Source organism: Hypanus sabinus, chromosome 6 (genome assembly GCF_030144855.1).
Source record: "Hypanus sabinus isolate sHypSab1 chromosome 6, sHypSab1.hap1, whole genome shotgun sequence".
Lineage (NCBI taxonomy): Eukaryota > Metazoa > Chordata > Chondrichthyes > Myliobatiformes > Dasyatidae > Hypanus > Hypanus sabinus.
In genome coordinates, this window is record NC_082711.1 from 83065266 (window position 1) to 83081380 (window position 16115).

The following is a 16115-nucleotide window of genomic DNA, read 5'->3' on the forward strand; positions in this document are numbered from 1 at the left end:
GCTGAATGGTGGGGAGGGCCTGTAATGAATTGGGCCATATCCACTACTTTTTGTTGGATTTTTTGTTCAAGAGCATTGAGGTTACCACACCAGGCTGTGATGCACCAATACAATATACTTTCCACCACATATGTATGCTGACCCTCTTCACCTCAGATACCTCAATGAGGACTGGCTCATGGACCTTTGGTTTTCTCTCCCAGAAGTCAATAATCAGCTCCTTGTTCTCAATGACTTTGAGTGGGAGATTGTTGTTACGGCACCACTCATCCAGATTCTCAATCTCCCTCCTAAATGCTGATTCGTCACCACCTTTGATTTGGTCTATGCCAGTGGTGTTACCAGCAAACTTCATTATACCATGAGAGCTGTGCTTAGCCTTACAGTCAAGTATAAAGGAGTAGAGCAAGGGGCTAAGCACACAGCCTTGTGGTGCATCTGTGTTGATGGAGATTGTGGAGGAGATGTTTTTGCCAATCCAAACTGACTGGGGTCTACAAAGGAGAAAATTAAAGATCTAATTGCACAGGGAGGTGTTGAGGCCAAGGTCTTGGAGCTTATTGATTAGTTTTGAGGGGATGATGGTATTGAATGTTGAACTGTAGTTGATAAAGAGCGTCCTGATGTATGCACTTTTGCTGTCCAGATGTTCCAGGGTTGATGGAAGAGCCAATGCTATGAAGCTGTTGTGCCGGTTGGCAAATTGGAGTGAATCCAAGTGGCTTCTCAGGCATGAGCTTATATGTTTCATCACTGACTTCTCAAAGCACATCATTATAGTAAATGTAAGTGGTACTGGAAGATAGTCATTGAGGCAGATTATATATTCTTCTTGGACACTGGTATAATTGAAGCCTGCTTGAAGCAGGTGGGTACATCAGCCTGCTGAAGCAGAGATTAAAGATCTCACTGAACACTCCAGTCATTTGATCAGCACAGGTCTTTAGTACTCAGCCAGGTACCCTATCTGGGTCAGATGCTTTGCGTGAGTTACATTGCCCCTCCCCCCCCACCCACTGAAGGATGCTCTCACGTTGGCCTCGGACTGAAATCACAGAGTCATTGGGGGCTGTGGGAATTTGTGAAGGTTACTTCATGTTTTGATGGTTAAAGCAAGCATCGAAGGCACTGAGCTCATCTGGAAGCAAAGCTTTATTGTCACCTATGTTGCTTGGTTTCACTTTATAAGAGGTGATAGCATTTAAGCTCTGCCACAGCTGTCAAGTGTCCTTCAGTGATCCAAGTTTAATTCAGAATTGTCACTTGGCCTGTGAGATGGCTTTCCAGAGATCGTACCTGTCCCTCTTGTATTTTACTCATCACCAGACTTGAATGCCTCTGATCTGGCCCTCAGCAGATTGTGGTTCATCCAGAGCTTCTAGATGGGGAAGATTCTGAACAATTTTGTTGGGACACACTCATTTATGACTGTGTCTATAAAGTCCATGACAACAGTGGTGTATTCATTCAGTTCCTCTGATGAGTCCTTGAGCACGGCCCAGTTCACCAACTCAAAGTGACCCCACATCCAGTGCTCTGCCTCCTGTGACCACCACTTCAATGTACTTGTCTCTGGAGCCTTGCTCTTTAGCCTTTGCCAGTAGGCAGGTAGGACAAGGATAGCCAAGTGATCAGATTTCCCAAAATGTGTTCTGGCGTGGAATGTTAGGCCTCCACCTGTTCGAGATACCAGCTCATCACACCTTCTCAAGGGCAATTAGGGCATGCTATTAAATACTGGCTCAGCCTACATTCTTTGAATGAATAATTTTGTAAAAAAAGTTTCATTTTCTCAGCAGCCTCATTCTGCCTTTGTTGGTGTTTTTCTTTTGATGGAATGTAAACTTGCATAATTGGGTGGCTTCATCAACCTCGTCCAAGTGGAGAATGTGATAGGATATGTTCACACAACCGTACTCAAGCCCACTCCTCCATCCATTCAAAGAGCAAGGAATTCCCCAATACTTATTCCTTAAACTACATAACTAAAAACAGATGTTGTCATTGTCTCTTTGTAGTGATTTTGTTGTGTGTTACCTTCTGCCACCTTCTGTACACATTAACAGTGAATGTGCTACAAATCATTAGCTTTAATGTGCTTTAGGAATTTTAAAGTTGTGAAAGGAATAACCTCAGCATGTTCTTCCATTCTGGGAGTGTCACCAATTCATGCAGTGGGTAATAGTGATATCAATGTCCTACTCTACTATTACTACAAACAGGACCAGGTAACTCAAATGACTACAGAGACAGAAGTTTCTTGATCTGTGGCTCAATTGAATAAACTCATTGGCCCCCTGGGAGAATGTTTTTGAGAATCCTTTGGAACACTTGCACTTCAAATATGCATTTTTATTAATGTAAGCTACTCTATAACGTTTTAAAATTATTTCCTCAGAAGTATATATTGCCAAGACCAGTTCAGTGGAGAGAAGATGTGGTGGTAAGTACTGAATTCCTAGTTAGCAATTTGAAGAGAAGTTGCAAACCATTCCATACCCCACTTAAAGAAAACTTACATGATTTTTTAAACATTCTTTGCAGAATTCAACATGTTCCATATGATTGCTGTGGGACTCAGTTGTTCCATCTTAGGCTGTCTGCTAACATTACTCGTATATACTTACTGCCAGCGGTATCAACGGCAGTCCCACGATGCCACTGTCATCCATCCAGTTTCTGCAGTTCCCCTCAACACCAGCATTACAAATCACGTCAATAAACTTGATAAATATGATTCTGTAGAAGCCATTAAGGTAAGATATTCCAACTCTGAATTTCACCCTTTAATTTCTTACCATATAATTTACATTTAGTTGATATAATTCCATGCAAATAATCCAGTTTGAAGTTACCAAACCCCAATGGTCTACTGTGAAGGCAAGAAACAAAAGAAACACAGTTTACTTGCAGTGTGCATATTTTTCATAAAACCCTTGGGGATAGAAATATCTTTAATATTAGGGATATTATTTTCTATTATGAACAACTACTAATGAATTATACTTAATAAATGATTGTATTTAATGCATTTGGTTAAACTAAAGGAGCATTGTGCACCAAGAAAACTTCATCCCAATTATGAAAATTATTTAGCTGGAAATTGAATAATTTTTGCATAATTTGGTGTTCTCTAATAATTTTGTCCTTTCATAATACAAAGAAAGCAACATTAGACTTGGCAGGTGGAATGAAGGAGCTGATTACATAATATTCCGTGAAATTTTCCATCTCAAATTGGTAGGATGCAAATCAGTCTGTTCATTCTGCCCCTTTATCTCTTAGTTACTAAAGTTGAAGATTGCCATGACCCTGTTCAGGGAAAAATGCAGTTAAGTCTTTACATTTTAAGAAGTACTTGTAGGAGCTTTCTGGGGATTAATATTCAAAATTTTGATTGGGGTATGTATTAATCGGCTGGATTGGGGTATGTGAATTATGCAAATATTTAATAATATGCCATGGAATTTTGGAGAACATTGTGGTATCAGATTTACTTCCAAACTGCAAAATTTCTAGATTGCCAAAGCCATCCAAACATGATCAGGGTTGAACTCAGGAACTCTGTGCGCCTTGCAAAAAGAGTCATAGTTGCTGACTTTAAGAAAAGCTTTTGAGATGGAGGTTGAAAATAATTTCTAGTTTTAAACATAAGATTTAAAAGGTGAAACCCTTCAAAGTGGTATTTGTGTACATTACAGGTCTTACTGTGCATAAAATAGTAATAAGCAATATCTTTATTCTCTAGGCCTACAATAAAAATAACTTGATTCTTGAAGAACGAAATAAATATTTCAACCCGCATCTGCATCCAAAGTCTTTCTCCAACACTTATTTCACAGACTTAAATATGTATGATGACTATTAGAATGGACAATATCTAATACAGACTGGACTGCTAACTAAAGGTCCCCTTTGAATCTGGAATGAAGATGAGACCCATAATTCCATTCTTGCCATTTACTCATCTATAACATAAACATCAGCGGCTACAGTAGAAATGACCCAGAAGATGATGAATTCCCAGACAAATTAGAACTAACTAGTTCTGTTTTGCAGTGGATAAAAATTAGGGTGGTTCACCTTCCATGAGAATGAAGAATACTATAAGGTGAATAAAAAACAAAATGAAAAATAGTGCCTGTGAACACAACATTGATAATTAACGAATGATGTATTTTTTAGGAAGTTCTTTGATGTAGCAGCAAGAACCAGAATTAATTCATTGACTTTTTGGAAGAATGCTGTAACAAATAGAATGAGATTCCATGGTGCTCACATGAGATTGTTGCAGTCTGTTTTGTAATGATAGCAATGTTAATTTGTATTAAATGTACTTCATGCCATTCCGAAGGCCCTGCCAGCTGCAACTTAAAGATCAATGTTTGTTCTTATTCAAAAACGGTGAAAAAGCAGATTGTAGCTGTGTTGCTGTTTCATTTTACATAATCTATTGTCTGTCTCGTTATTGACCAGTTTAAATTTTGTGCTTAAGAATGCAGACAATCATGAAAATATTTCCCATGTGAAACTCACTCAACTGCAAATAACTACCTAATGTATGGATAGTGTGAATGGTTAAGTATGTAGTTTAACAAAATGCTCAGTTGACCCACTGATTACATATATAACTGTAATGCTGAATCTAAAAGTGACTTTTGTACAGTCCATCTGCTGTAAATCCATGCTATTTTGCTGTATTTAGGCTAAATACATATCCTATTTCTTGTTTGTCTGGAGAATCCTATGGCTGCAAATTCAGATTGCTTCTCACTGCCCCCATTTTCTGCATGAAATATATTATGGTAGTCGCAGAGTCATTTTCTGACTGATTATTGTGGTCTATGGGGCTTCTGTCAGCTCTGTATCAGATGTGAGTTTTGTGTTTTACATTTTATTCAATAGTATGCTAATTTTTAGCAGATGTGCAGCTATTTGATTCAGTTAACAAATGATTATTTGTTTTTAATAAGCTTATAATAGAGAATCAAGATAACATCAAAAACTATATTGAACCCTTGACAGATTAAGAACGTAATAAGAGCAAAAGGGGGTTAATTTCCTCTATTGCAACTTGAAGCATTCTCATTAGATTCCTTTGTGTACTATTTAGTGTAATATGTGATCTCATTAGTATAATTGGGTTAACAAGTTTGTATTTCTCATAGAACATGTTACCAGTTAGCAAACTCAAAGATATTCATTGCAACTTGAGCTGGCAAATGTCAACTTAATACTTTGAGATCAGATCAGCAATTGGAACAATGAGGGCTAGAAATTGTCTTCTGTAGCAAACTCAGATACGCACTGAATGAATTAATCTAAGACCTGATTATTGCATATGATCAGTGATTAGTATGTGCATAGCACACTTCAACAATTTTGTCCTGTGTTGCCCATGTGGATGAGGTACATGCATGTGGAGTGGTGTCAATTAGGTGCTTCGGACAAATTCATTTACATTGACAAGGACTTCAAATGACACAGGTTAATTATACCAATCAGGCCTTATTTGTAAATTTGAAAGGGACCAATTCTTGCATGCATCTTCTGAATGAAGAATTTCTAGCTCTTTAGTTTTTTGGTCACTATTACAGAAACACACAAGGAAGACATCTGTGGAAGTCCGGAGAATAATTATTTTCCTCTCCATAATCAACAATCTGCCAAAAAAAATCACATTTTATGTTGAAAAAGTTGATAAACAAAGTTTTAAAAGAAGGGAATGATGGCAAAATGAAATTAACTTGTAGAATACTGGAAACACTCAGATGAGGCAATATCTATGGAGAAAAAAGTTTAACATTTCAGGTCAAAAAGAAATCTGTAACACCCATTAATTTCAGACCCCATCTCACATCTTCACATGGAATTTCATTGACCTGAACTATTTCCTCTGTTTCTCTAACCACAGATCTCAGCTGTGTATTTCCGGCAGTTTCTGACTTTTTCCACCATTTTTATAATTTCTATTAGACTGAATGGAGTGTATTTAAAATAAAGCATTATATGTTTTAACATTTTATATAGTGATGGTTTATACATCATCATTAAACAGCATCATATAAAACAAAAAACCCTGTTAATTGTAAATTTTACAGAGTAGGATTTGTGCCTGATTTTGTGTGATACGGATATTTATCAGAGGTGACCACTGAGTCTAATGTAACTTGCTCAATTTATTTGTTAATGATGGTTAATTGTGCAGTGTGCAATGACTCCTTACTTTAATTCTTAATATCTTCAGGCCTATGTAGACAAATGTTAGATGCTTGTCATTCGGGGGTGAAGAACGGTAGTAGCATCTTTATGGAAAGTAACATTTGACTTAAATGTGAATGCTGGCTTTCACCATTGCTGTAGTAATTGGAATGCAGTGTCAATGTGAGCAGAAATGATAACGGAGTGAATTTCATAACAGATCGCAACAATGACACACTTCATCATTTACCCCAGTACGTCCATATTGTATTTTTTAATGTCTGTGATTTTTAACATTTAACTAGAGCAAAATGAAACATTTAGCACTTCATTTTAGCATTACAGTTATGGATCCTGCAACCCACCAGGGTCGTGGGGCACTGTACAGATGAGTGCTACACCTGTTGCCTCTATTTCTCAGGGTTGTGGGCAAGTGTCTGGGTTGCAGCAAAGCTCCCTCATTCCACTCTGCAATGTTGTCTGTCCATTTCTTCCTCTGTCTGCCCCTTTTTCTTTTTCCCCTGCACTGTTCCCTGAAGGATGGTCTTTGAGAGTCCACTTGATCTTGTTATGTGGCCATACCATCTTAGTTTTCTCTTCTTTACTGTGGATGGTAGATCATTGTAGTGCTGGGTGATGATTCTTTGTACTTATAGAAGATACCAAGGAGCCTTCTGACGCATCTCATTTCTATGCCTGGGTCTTTTGCATTTCTGTTGTCAAAATCCATGACTTGCATGCATACAAGAAGCTGGAGAGCACAAGTACATGCAGGAGTTTCAAACTGGATCTGAGAGCAATGTTATTGCCTCTCCAGGTTGGTTTTAGTTCAGGCAGCATTGCTGTTGTTTGTGCTGTCCTTGTATGAAGGTGCCAAGACACTTGAATCATTTGCCAGTCTCTAGTTCTTGTCAGCTGACTGATTTTTTGTTGTGATTGTCTCCTCACTATTAATCATCAGCTTTGTTTTCTCTGCACTGATCTCCATGCCATATCTGGTAGATGTATCGTCTAGATGGTTCACAAGGCAGACCAATTCGTCTTCACTTTCTGCCAGCCCATCAATGTCATTCGTGACCCTGAGGTTGGTTATGATCTGTCCTCCAATACTGACTGTGCTGATATGGTCCTCCAGGGTATCTGTCATTATTTGCTCCAGAAAAAATGTTGAACAGCGTGGGTGAAAGAAGGCAGTCTTATTGGACTCCAACTGATGTGTGGAACCTCTCTCCAACTGTGCCTTGAACGAGTACCGCACTGCTAGGTTTGGTGTAGAGCTGCTTGATGGATTTGATCAGCTTCTGGCCCAGGTTGTATCTCTTCATCATGGCCCAGAGTACATAGTGCCACACCCTATCAAATGACTTCTTGAAGTCTATGCTCATATGGAAGATGTCCTGTTGATGTTGGTTGTGTTTTTCGCAAAATACTCAGAGGTTGAATATCTGTCCTGTTGTACTACTTCCACTTCTGAATCCAGCTTTCTCTTTGGCGGTTAGTTCTTCTGCCTGTGGTTTCAGTCTGTTCAAGATGACTTTCAACATCATTGCTTGCATAGCTGACAAGACTTGTGGTTCTATAATTCTGGCACTGCTGTAAGTTAGCTTTCTTTGGGACAGTGATGATGATTGATTTTGTCCAGGGTGCTGACCTTTCTCCAGTCTACCAGATTTTGTTGCAGTGAGGATTTTATTATTAGTGAAGATGTCTATCAGTGTCTCTCCTCCATGTTTAATCAGCTTAGCCGGGATGTTGGCTATTCCTGCAGCTTTCCCGTTCTTCAGTGATCTAATGGCTGCTTCTACTTCTTCCATAGAATTGGAAAGTCATCATTGTTTGATGGTTCCTGGCTTGCAAGTATCCTGGGGTCTCTTTGGGTCTGTTGGTTGTAAGGGTCTGAACAATTCTCAGTCCATCTGTTGAGAATGTCATTATCTTCTGTGAGAGAGCTTCCTTCTTTGTCTTGGATGGTACTGACTCATGACTGTCTCTGTTTAGTAAGATCCTTCACATTTTGGAATGCTCACCTGCTGTTCTTGTTCAAGTTATCTTCATCTCTTTACACTGTCTCTCAATCTATTCATCCTTGGTCTTGATCGTGTTTTTCCTGATCTTTCCGATCTCTCTGCAAGCTACAGCTCCTGTTGTTGTGTTCTTAGTTTTCTTCAGGTCTCTTCGAGTGTCACACATTTCCAGGATCTCCTCTGTTACCCAGGGTTGAGTTGTCTGGAGGTGTTTTCCCAGTATCTCATTGGCTGTTTCTGTCATCACTTCATTGAAATTAGCTGTCAACACTTAAGCATCTTCGTTAAGCGTCAGCAGTGGTGCAAATGTTCCACCAACTGTAACTGAAGGGTTCCTTCAGTCTCTCCAAGTTGAATTTTATTCTGGTGTTTGTGGGCTTCTTGACTTTCTTCAGCCTGATACAAAAGTTCATTATCACCAAGTCATGGTCTCTTCCAATATCAGTACCTGGGAACATACTTGTTGTGGCTCTCTTGACACCAGTTCTGTCCCAGTATGTATTCGCTCTGGCTATGATGTATTGCATTGGGTGCACGCCAGGTCCAGTGTCATGATGCCTTGTGTTCTCCAAGAGTGTTCACAAGCACCATGTTGCTGTAGCTGGTGAACTCAATTAGGCATAATCCTCGCTCATTTGTTATGGCCTTACAGGAGAGGCTACAGAATTCCTTCCAGTCTTACAGTGCGTCTGCATCCACCTTGGCATTCCAGTCCCCTGGATGATTAAATTATGAACATTGACTATACAAAATAGTCACATTTTAGTGGTACATTACTAATCAACCCATCCATGTTTTCGTCAAGGTCACTTACATAGATCAAGAAACAACAGAGGTCACAACTTGAATCCCTGCAGAGCGTCACTGGTCACAGACCTCCAGTCAAAAGAAGTCCCATTGACCACTGAAAAGGCAGTCTTCTATGGGCAAGCCAGTTCCCAACTTAATTGGCCAATTCTCCATGGACCCTATATACTCTAGTTTTCTGGATGAGCCTACTATGACAAACACCTCACTAAAATCCATGTAGACAACATCCACAGCTCTACCTTCATCAGCCACCTTCTTTATCTACTTGAAAAAATTCAATAAAGTTAATAAGACACAACTTGCCTCAATATAAATCCAGCCTGACTGTCCCTAATTAAGCCATTTCCAAATGCTCAGAAATTCTATCCCTCAGAATCCAGTGGATTCCTTACCACCAAAATGGGACTGACTGGTCTGTAATTTCCAGAATTATCCCTAGTTCCCATCTTGAATAAATGTCAACATTAGCTACTTTCCAGGTCCTCAGGGACCTTACCTGTGGTTGGAAAATACACGGACTTTTTGGTTGAGCCCCAGCAATCTCTTGCCTCTCCAATAATCTGGTGTATATCCTGGAAGGCCCTGTGGATTTATCCAGCTTTTTTTTAAGAGATCGAACACCACTTCTGCCTTTATCTCAAAAATATATTGGCATATTGATTTACATTTCAGCTTCAGATGGTCCTGTTTCTCAAATGCAAAATGAGCTGTCATTTTCTCAGACTGCTATAAAGGCAATTCACAAACAGACATTAATGTAAAATGAAAACCATTCATTAAAAGAAAATTGGAGAACAAAAATATAGTGAAGTAAATACAAAAGATCACTGCACCTTTTTTTTCCAGGTCATAAATAGAAATACTTAGCACCCTTGGGGAAGAAAACACTTAATTTCAGTCATGTAGATAGCTTTCTGTGACAGCCTGGCAGTGCAATTTTAGAGCACCCTATAATGCTTTTCATGGAATAAGTCTTTGAATGAAGTGATATTTGTTTGTTTGCTTTTAATACAATGTGCATGAAAAAAGTTTGCTAATTGATGTGATGGCCTTGCATTGATCACTACTAGTTTGGAGAAAGACCATGCATAGCTATGCATTACACCACAGTCTCACCTAACTGAAGGAAATTTTGCAGGGCATTAAAGCAGGGAGAAACTGGGTAAGTGAAACTTTGCAATGTACAAATGCCCACTGGAACTTGTAAAGAATGCTCCTTGGGGTGAGGGAACTTCTATTGAAAAATGTTAAATGGACTGCCCAATGGAGTGTGATTTGTTGCTGTGTATTATGTAATATGTATGCAATGTATTTCAGCACAATCTCAATGTAAAATAATTGTACTATATTTTTGTATTTTAGCTAAATGTAAATAATGTATCTTGAACAAACTGTGTGTGGCCATCAGAAATAAAAGTGTTTGTAAATATATGTCTCTTAAACAAGAATCAGAGAGAATAATGTGAAAGAGAATTATGTCATGATAAGTGGCAATGGAACTAAAATACTGAAGTTTAATTTTCACTACAAATAATAATCTTTCATTTTGATTAACGTTCTCTGTTTGTTCAAATAAAAGTACATGACACATTCTTGAAGAGTTGACTGAGATTGGAAATTTGAGAGCATGAAGTTGGTGAGAAACAAGTGCCGTGGTCAGTAATCGATTAGAATAGAGATGAAAGATTTCCTTCTCTGCCAGTGAGTTCATAACAAGTAAACGTTTGCAGATACTGGAAATCTGAAATAAAATGGGAAAATGCAGGAGGTATTATGTCAATGAGGCAGCAGTTTGGACAGCTTCATGTCACTAACCTTACACAGGAGTTAGAAAAGTGAGAAATAAAGTTAGTTTTGAATTGCTGAGAGCACAAGTACTTGATAATGATAGCTCATAGAAACAAAAAATAGGTGCAGGAGTAGACCATTTGGCCCTTCGAACCTGCACTGCCATTCAGCATGATCATGGCTAATCATCCAACTCAGAACCCTGTACCTGCTTTCTCTCTATACCCCCTGATCCATTTAGCCACAAGGACCATATCTAACTTCCTCTTAAATATAGCCAATGAACTAGCCTCAACTGTTTCCTGTGGCAGAGAATTCCTCAGATTCACCACTCTCTGTGTGAAGAAGTTTTTCCTCATCTCAGTCCTAAAAGGCTTCCCCTTTATCCTTAAACTGTGAAGTTCTTGACTTCCCCAACATCGGAAACAATCTTCCTGCATCTAGCCTGTCCAATCCCTTTAGAATTTTATACGTTTCAATAAGATCCCCCCTCAATCTTCTAAATTCCAGTGAGTATAAGCCCAGTCGATCCAGTCTTTCTTAATATGAAAGTCCTGCCATCCCAGGAATCAATCTAGTGAACCTAGTTTTGTGACCAACACTGCGCACAATATTCTAGGTGCGGTCTCACCAAGGCCTTGTACAACTGCAGTAGAACCTCCCTGCTCCTCTACTCAAATCCTTTTGCTATGAATTCCAACATACCATTTGCCTTTTTCACCACCTGCTGTACCTGCATGCCGACTTTCAATGACTGGTGTACAATGACACCCTGGTCTCATTGCATCTCCCCTTTTCCTTATAGGCCACCGTTCAGATAATAATCTGTTTTCCTGTTCTTGCAACCAAAGTGGATAATCTCACATTTATCCACATTAAATTGCATCTGCCATGAATTTTCCCACTCATCTAACCTATCCAAGTCACCCTGCATCCTCTTAGCATCCTCCTCACAGCTAACACCGCCGCCCAGCTTCATGTAATCCGCAAACTTGGAGATGCTGCATTTAATTCCTTCGTCTAAGTCATTAATATATATTCTAAACAATATGTTGGGATTGCACTAACATGAGGCAGTTTTGTGTCATTTGCAGCCTGCAGATGGGCAATAAAGGATCCAGATCTGGAGATTTGGAAAAACAGGATTTCTGGTTCTGATGTAAATTTAAATTGTTCCAGTTCTCAAGAAACAATGTTACGTGGTTTGTTGCATTTCTAGTCACCTCCCTGCTGTTTATCAAGGGTGAGTGTGCATCTTGTATTATGTTTGAGTCACCCCACAATCAATATTACAGGGATTACCACTGACAGAAATTCCTGGATAAAAGTGCAAGTCAGTGGCTGGGTATCCTTTACTCAGTGACATTACCTGATAAACCCTTTACAGGTATTATCCCGGTTGAAACAATGACACCTGATAACCCATCACCCTAAACATTTACAACAGGTGCACTGTTGTCGCAGATATTTGCTTTTGATAGCACCTCTCAATTACATAAGATCTACCACAAAGGTTGTTGGACAATAATCTGATGGAAACAGAGGAGCTTTAGGTCACATGCCATCCTGATCTGAAAACAGCTTCATTCAAATCTGGGTTGAAATATTCCCAACAGAAGGACTGAAGCAACAGGTCATGAACGTGACTCGAAATACAGCAACAGCAACATGTTTAGGTTTGGTCAACAAACACTCGTCTTGTCATTGGTTCACAAATGTACACACAAGGCTCCTCAATATATTTAACAAGACTGGGCTGACTAGCACAGATCAAAGAAGAGTTAACCAGCTTCAGAATCCATGTCCAATCCTCCCATAAAAAAATCAAATTCAGTTCCTTCTCCCAATCCTGTTTAATCTTAAGTTAAGGATGCTTATCCCATTGTAATAATAAATTATAATTTCTTCCAATAGAACCTTTCAACAAGGGGTTCATATTCATAATAGTATCTAACAAGTCAGCCTCCAATATGTAAGGAAAATTACTTAAATATTTTTGTAAAACATGTCTAACTTGAAGATATTGTAAAAAGTGTGAATATGAGAGAGAATACTTATTGACTAATTATTCAAAAGACATCAATCTGCCTTCTTTAAATAAATCCAAAAAAGAATTAATAGCTTTATTTTTCCAAAGTAAAAAAAATGGATCACTCCAAGGAGGTTTAAAAAAGTAATTATGATAAATCATACTACAAATTTTAAATTTTTTAAGATTAGAAAAATTGCGGAACTGGAGCCAAATTTGTAAAGAGAGCTTAACCACAGGATATAGGTTTAAATTAGCAACTTTAGCTAATAGTATAAGTAGAGTAACTCCTAATAATGAAGTTAAATAAAACTGTTTCACAGCTCTCAATTCCAGCTCTACCCAAATTGGCCTATCATTCCTATCACCCCAATATAACCAAAAGAACATATACTGCAAATTAACAGCCCAATAATACAATCTTAGATTAGGCAAAGTGAGACCTCCATCCTTTTTCAACTTTTGCAAATGACGTTTACCAATTCTTGGTCTTTTATTATCCCAAGTAAAAGAATAATAGAATCAATCTGATCAAAAAACTTTTCAGTCAAAAAAACACGAATATTCTGAAATAAATATAAAAATTTTTGTAAAATCATCATTTTAACTACATGAATATGACCAACAAGTGAAAATGTAAGAGGGCTCCATCTACTAAAGGAGTATTTCATAGAGTCCATTAAGGGAGGAATACTGGCTTGAGAAAGATCCTTATATTTTTTTAGTATTTATAACACTTAAATATCTAAAAGAATCCATAACTTTAAAAGGAATATTATCATATAGAGAGACAGATTCATTTAAAGTAAGTAATTCACTTTTACTAAAATTTATTTTATATTCTGAAAAGTCTCCAAATTTGTCAAATAATTTTAGCAAAGCAGAAATAGATTCTTCAGGCTTAGATATATATAGCAATAAATCATCAGCGTAAAGAGAGATTTGTGCATGGTGTCATTCACAAAAATCCCATGAATATTTTCAGCTTCATGAAGAGCAATAGCAAGGGATTCTATTATTAAGTTAAATAACAAAGGACTTAATGGACGACCTTGTCTTGTCCCCAGTGATAGCTGAAAAAAGGAGACCTACAGTTATTAGTGACAACAGTTGCAATAGGAGCTTTATATATCATTTTAATCCAATCATTAAAATTAATACCAAAACCAAATTTTTCTAAAACATTAAATAAATATTTCCATTCCACTCGATCAGATGCTCTTTCAGCATCCAAAGATACAACGCATTGTGGAGTTTTAGAAGAAGGTGAATATATAATGTTAAATAATCTCCGAACATTTGAGAAAGAATAACGACCCTTTATAAAGCCTGTTTGATCTTTAAAAATGATTTTACGCAAAATACTCTCCAACTGATGGCCATTATCTTTGAGAGAATCTTAGCATCAACATTCAATAATGAAATAGGTCTATATGAGGCACAATCAGTAGGATCTTTATCCTTTTTGAGAATTAAAGAAATAGAAGCTTCATAAAAAGTAGTGGGTAAATCACTTTTCACAAAAGAATCTTTAAACATCTCTAACATATATGGAGAAAGCAATTTTCCATATTTTTTATAAAATTCTACAGGATAACCATCAAGTCCCAGGACCTTAACAGATTGCATTGAAAAAATAGCTTTATGAATTTTGGATTCAGTATTTTGGGCATCAAGAGTTTTTTGATCCTCAGCAGAAATTTTAGGAAAAGCAATCTTTCGTAAAAAAGCATTCATTTCAGAATAGTCTACTGGACATTGTGATTTATAAAGTTCAGTATAAAAATCTTGAAAAATCTTTTTTCATAATCCCGAGCCAAGGTACTAACTTCTCTACAAATTTTCAAAATTTGCCTCTTGGCTCCAGCCAATTTTAACTGAGATGCAAGTAGTTTATTATTTTTACCTCCAAACATATAAAATTGGCTCTTTAACTTAAGTAGATAACCTATTATTAACTCATCCAATTGAAGGTTATATTGTGATTGAAATTCCACCCTTTTTTAAACTGAGTCAATATTAGGGGAAGATGCATAGATATTGTCTAAATCTTTAATTTGTTGTGAAATTTTATCTAATTCTGCTTTCGTGTGTTTTTTAAGTTTTGCTGAATAAGAAATGATCTGACCATGTAAAAATGTATCCCATATAATTAATTTAGACATACCTCCTACATCATTAAAAAAATATTTTATCTGGTTTTCGATAAAACTGATAAAGTTAGAGTTTTGCAATAAAGTCGGAGACATGCGCCATGGTGGACGACCAAAAATAACATTGTCAAATTCGAAGGACAAATTCAAAGGCGCATGATCAGATATAGCAATAGCATCAGATTCACTGTTTTTAACATTAGGCAAAAGACGGGGATCAACTATAATATAAACAATCCTTGAATATTTTTTATAAACATGAAAAAAAGGAATATTCTCAATTCAATTCAATTTGATTTAATTTAAAATTGTACATCGTTACCATTTGACGAAGGAGAGACTTTCTAAAATATTTCCCAATGTTGACAAGTATTGTGATAGATGTAAAGTTGAGATAGCTACAGTGACACATATGTTCTGGTCATGTTCTATATTAAAACAGTTTTGGAAGTCAGTCTTTTTGACAATTTCTAAAGCACTCAGAATCAATTTACAACCTAATAAATTGACTGCGCTTTTTGGAATAATTCCTCAAAATATCCATGGTATTTCTGTGTCTGACCAACATGTTATTGTGCTTGTTACACTGATAGCTAGGAGGGCCATCTTGTTGAAATGGAAGAATACATCAGCTCCTACTTTGTCACAATGGTTCTCTCAAGTGATGCTGTGTCTTCGCTTGGAGAAAATTAGAAGCTGAACCTTTGAACCTTTATTAGATTTTGAGAAGAGATGGGGCTTATTTGCTCGTTGTTATCATTTCAGCTAATTGATAGATTTCCTCCACAATCTAAATGAAAATTTTTTTATATATCTTTTTTTCTTGTTGGTGGTTTGATGTTTATTTTTAGCTTTCTGTATGACGCCTGGCTCTGGGGTTGTACCTCCAATGGGTTTCTTCTTTTTCTCTCACTTTTCTTGTTTAGTAGGGTTTTTTTTATTCACAAAGATTTTCAATCCTTGAGATAATTTCTTTTTTTGAGGCATTGTAAGTGTTGTTACTTCGATGCACTTGTACTATTTTTTGAATAATAATAATAATAATAAAAAGATTTGAAAAGAACAATACTGGGCTAACTCAAAATCCCACCCTCCTCCATCATTCTCAGT

The 16115-nt window shown here is 37.2% G+C and overlaps 1 protein-coding gene across 4 annotated transcripts in view; it reads left to right on the forward strand.

Annotated features, from left to right (window-relative positions):
- sema5a (sema domain, seven thrombospondin repeats (type 1 and type 1-like), transmembrane domain (TM) and short cytoplasmic domain, (semaphorin) 5A) overlaps positions 1-4742 on the forward strand; it is a 225063-nt gene extending 220321 nt beyond the window's left edge. For 3 of the 4 annotated variants that reach the window (XM_059972528.1, XM_059972527.1, XM_059972531.1), the window contains exons 22-24: positions 2399-2443; positions 2545-2756; positions 3749-4742. In XM_059972528.1, coding sequence (XP_059828511.1) covers positions 2399-2443; positions 2545-2756; positions 3749-3868 — 377 coding nt within the window. In that variant the 3' untranslated portion in view covers positions 3869-4742. The remainder of the gene's footprint in view (positions 1-2398; positions 2444-2544; positions 2757-3748) is intronic. The other variant, XM_059972530.1, reaches the window with a different exon arrangement.
- Positions 4743-16115: the final 11373 nt, after the last annotated feature.